The sequence below is a fragment of the Trachymyrmex septentrionalis genome, unplaced genomic scaffold, assembly GCF_001594115.1.
Source record: "Trachymyrmex septentrionalis isolate Tsep2-gDNA-1 unplaced genomic scaffold, Tsep1.0 scaffold87, whole genome shotgun sequence".
NCBI classification, from domain to species: domain Eukaryota; kingdom Metazoa; phylum Arthropoda; class Insecta; order Hymenoptera; family Formicidae; genus Trachymyrmex; species Trachymyrmex septentrionalis.
Window position 1 is genome coordinate 1,479,367 of NW_017306059.1, and position 4,016 is coordinate 1,483,382.

General features: G+C 37.9%; 1 protein-coding gene across 1 annotated transcript; it reads right to left on the bottom strand.

Annotated features, from left to right (window-relative positions):
- Positions 1-292: 292 nt before the first annotated feature.
- LOC108755318 (trichohyalin-like) lies at positions 293-3,010 on the bottom strand. Its single transcript, XM_018498243.1, has 2 exons — positions 2,585-3,010; positions 293-1,794 (listed from the first exon to the last, which is right to left on the bottom strand). The coding sequence occupies exons 1-2, from the start codon at positions 2,859-2,861 to the stop codon at positions 470-472; spliced, it is 1,602 nt and encodes a 533-aa protein (XP_018353745.1). The 5' UTR covers positions 2,862-3,010; the 3' UTR covers positions 293-469.
- Between the last annotated feature and the right edge of the window lie 1,006 nt (positions 3,011-4,016).

Genomic DNA, 4,016 nt, shown 5'->3' on the forward strand with positions numbered 1-4,016 from the left:
ATATTATATATAAAGATAAAATTATATAATATAATATATTATAGATATATGTGATAACACAAACTGTAACAATCAGTCTTAAACGGTCTAGCTAGGAAAATAAAATTATAAAGAAAAAGACATAATTATACTTTGTACGGTTACAGAAAGAAACACAAAGAAAAAAGGATGAAAATATAATTTTACGAGTTACATTATTTTAATATTTTAATATGAGCATTAATTATTGTACACGTTCATAATTTTTATATTTTTTATAAAAGTCAAGATCTTACACCTTGATATCCTAAATTTCTATCAACTTATCTCACGTCTCTATCGCCACGAATTTAACGATCGCTCACTGATTGATTGATTATTCAGCGGTCTACCTGGCTCTTTACATAATTCCCGCGTACCAACAAGCTGGAGAAGTAACATACAAGAGTGAAGACACCTGGTAACTTATCAGCATCTCCTAACATGTCAGTTACGCGGAAGTTAAAGTTGGAGGACAGCGTCCTTCCTTCTCCTTCAAGGACTCCTTGAGTAGGGCTTTAAACGGATGCGGCATAATACTCTCGGAAACATTCAACAGCTCGTCCGTGAGCCTCTGATTTTCCTCCGCCTGCCTCTTCATCTCGGCTTGGTAGTATTGTCGCTCCTCCTCTAATTCCTGGCGTTTCGTCGTTTCGACGCATCTCTGCTGCTCCTTGAGCTGCAGTCCGTATCGAAGTGCTTTTTCTCTGTTCTCCTTCTGCTCCATCGCAGTCAAGTTGGCGTTCATCTCAATCTGTCTTTCAAGCATCTCTCGCTCCTCTATTTTCAATTGTCGTTCCCGCTCATGCGCTTCCTGTCGCATCATCAGCTGTTCCTCCCGACCACGAAGAACTTCCTGCATGGCACGCCGGCGACTCTCTTTGAATTTCTTCAACTCTAGTTCGCGTCTTGCTTCGATGTCCTTGTGCGACTGCCAAATGATGGCTTCCATTTCAAGATTCTGTTTGACCTCTTTCTGCTTCAAGTCTTCTAGATACTTAAGATAGGAGTCTAATTCTGTACGAAGGACCACGGTGTCCTGTTTCGCATGGGTTTTCTCCTTGGCCAATTCTTCTTCGGCCAAAGTTATGAATATGCGATCCACCATGGTTTCCTCGTGAGCACGTTTGGCAACGAACTTCTTTGTCGTCAGGATTTGCTCCTCGAGTTCCTTCTTCAAGTTTTCCTGCTTTTGCCTTTCCATCTCGAGATTCTTTAACTCCGCTCGACGCGTATCCTCGCGCAGCCGCTTCAGATGCTCCTGTTCGTCTCTCTTAACTCGCTTCTTCTCATCTTCCAGCGCCAACTTGTCTGCCACTTGCTTGGCTAAAGTGGACACCGTTTCTTGCTGGGCTAAGGTTCGTCTCTCCGACTCCTCTGTCTCTTTATGCCTCTTCACTTCAGACTCCTTCAGCATTATCTCGTGCCAGACAGTGTCCAGCTCCTTCTCCGCCAATCTCTTTGCTTCGTTGCTCGCCATCTGTGCCGCGTTACATTGTTTCGCATCAATCGTGCATCTTCTGGAGAATGCTTGCTTAATATCTGGAGATGAGGCTAGATATTGTTGCATCTGTTTGGCGGCTACCATCGTTTTGTGTTCCTCGTCGTGCTGTTTCTTCAACTCTTCTGTTCTCGCAAGTATCTCTTCGAATCGGGCACATTCATTCCGCCGCGCCACCTCCATGATCTCTCTCATTAAATTCGTCTCTTCGCTCGATACGAGATCGCGTAGTTTCTCCCTACGCGCCTGTAGATTCTCCTCATACGCCGATATGTCTGGAGATTAGTCGTTGTCGTGTTAATGGCTGGTAATTAGCCTAGTTCAGCGGGTCTCATTACACAAAGGGAAATGATGTATCCGAGTGGACATACTGGTAATATCCGAGTGAACATGACTCGTGTGTGAGGATTGAAATTAAATGAAAAATGAATTGAAGAGAGAAAGAGAGAGAGAGAGGGGGGGGGGCTATTTTATTTTATATCGTAATTCTTTAAAAATTTAATATTAATTTATTGTGCCAGAGTGATTATATACATGTTAATTAATTATATGTAAAAATTAGACCAATAATAAGAATAAATAAAATGAGAGAAATAATAGAGTCCTATTTTGATTCGAAGTGGAATATAAAAGCGCTTAATTATATTCGTATGCAAATTTACAATCTGTGATGTTATTTTCAGCTTCAGTTTGTGATTGCATTTTGAGTCCGACGAATCGAATTGTCATGCAGTTTATAGAATTGAAAGAATGTATTTGCAAATTTGCATATGAATATTATTAAGCACCAAGAGTTTCTGACCGAAAATAGGATTCTTTCTGTTATATGGCATCTTAATCAATTTTGTAAAATTAATTCTACTAATAAGAGTATCAATATTACTCTATCATATAAATAATTGCAAATTATTTGTACAACATATTTATTCATAATACTACGACTAGAATGTTTATAGGTTTTTTAAAGAAATATTTTATCTTCCTCTCATCTATCTTTTACTTCTACTTAAGTTTTCTAAAAAATGTAAGTGTAACAAAGAAAACCACATCAATGTTCATTAATACCTTGTTGGACTCGTTGGCGAAGATTCTTGTTTCTGATTTTCCGATCGGTTTCTTTCTTGAACTCCAGAGTTTTAAGTATCTGGTTGTACTCCCTCTTTTCCTCTTCTGTGCCTTCGAAGATAGATGTATCCAAGTCATGGTGCTTTACAATGCGGCAACTTTTACGTTCGCGCAACTTGTGTCCGTGAGATATATTTGCCGTGCCGGGAACGTCAATGGGATACTTTCTCGCTTTGGGTAAACTACATTTTACTTTAGGTAAAGGGATAAAACTCATCTTTAGAATTAACCATTAAAAAATAACGAAACGAAACTTAGAGAGATCAGCGAATGTTCTTCATGAACAACGTGCGAGATCCGTGCGAGAGATCCGTACGATAATGTGCTTCACCAGCTCATTCATGGTGGAATCTGGTTCCACCATGAGATCGTTTGCAGTCATGGTTGCTATGACGATGCACATTTATCGAATTAATATTTTTGGGCTGTGGTTCGATTTACGCTCACAGCGCCCGTGAGAATTATTTATCCTTGTTTGACATTTGATAAACAACAAGGATGAAATGATCCCAATTCCCAAGAGTGTTGTGAGCGTGAATTGGATCGCAGCTCTTTTTGAAACGAAAAGGAGGATGGAAACTAAAAAATCGAATAAAATTTTTATTATACATAGTTATTCAGATTCTCATAATCGCTAAAATGGCAATTAATTACGAGTATATATCTTTGTTCATAATATATTTTCAATTAATAAAATATCTATATATGGAACCACGGCTTTAGGTAGATTATTGCGATAGATTTAGAATTTGGGTGTACGCATTTCAAAGTTGTTTGCATCAGTGGAAATCTGTACAGTTCGAAATAATGCGCCGGCGGCGATGCATGCAATGTAATATCCGTACCGGAATGATCGAATATTCAATATTCGCGAATTAGATAGGAAATCTAATATGATCGGTGAGATTATGTGTGGCGAGATTATGGTTGCTACATAAATAGCATGCACGGTTATTAGGTATGACTGATTAAATCAAGATTGCAAATGCGAAAGCACAGGCATTTGCTCTTTATTGATATATGTCGCTGTTGCCCGAAAATTTCTTCTTCGTATACTCGTATATAGCATGAATCGCGATAAGCGAGGTCCATCATCATGTTAGATTGGGACTGTATGAATAAGTATTGTCTTAATGATACTGTATATTGATTAGTATGCATCGATTCCACGGCATAATGTAAATTTATTTAATAAAAATGCTATATAGATGTAAAATATTAAGACACGAAAAAAAGTCTCATTAGATATTATATCGATATGTATATCAACAACAATTGTTGATGTACAACAATTCTTTTAATATATATAAATTCTCTGTTACATACACATGTCAAATCTTATAATTAAATCTGTAACGCAGTTTTACATATA

Coding starts and splice junctions, on each gene's coding strand:
- LOC108755318 (XM_018498243.1), bottom strand. CDS start 2,861: ATGAGTTTTATCCCTTTACCTAAAGTAAAATGTAGTTTACCCAAAGCG. Junction 1,795..2,584: donor TCGCCAACGAGTCCAACAAG/GTATTAATGAAC, acceptor ACTAATCTCCAG/ACATATCGGCGTATGAGGAG.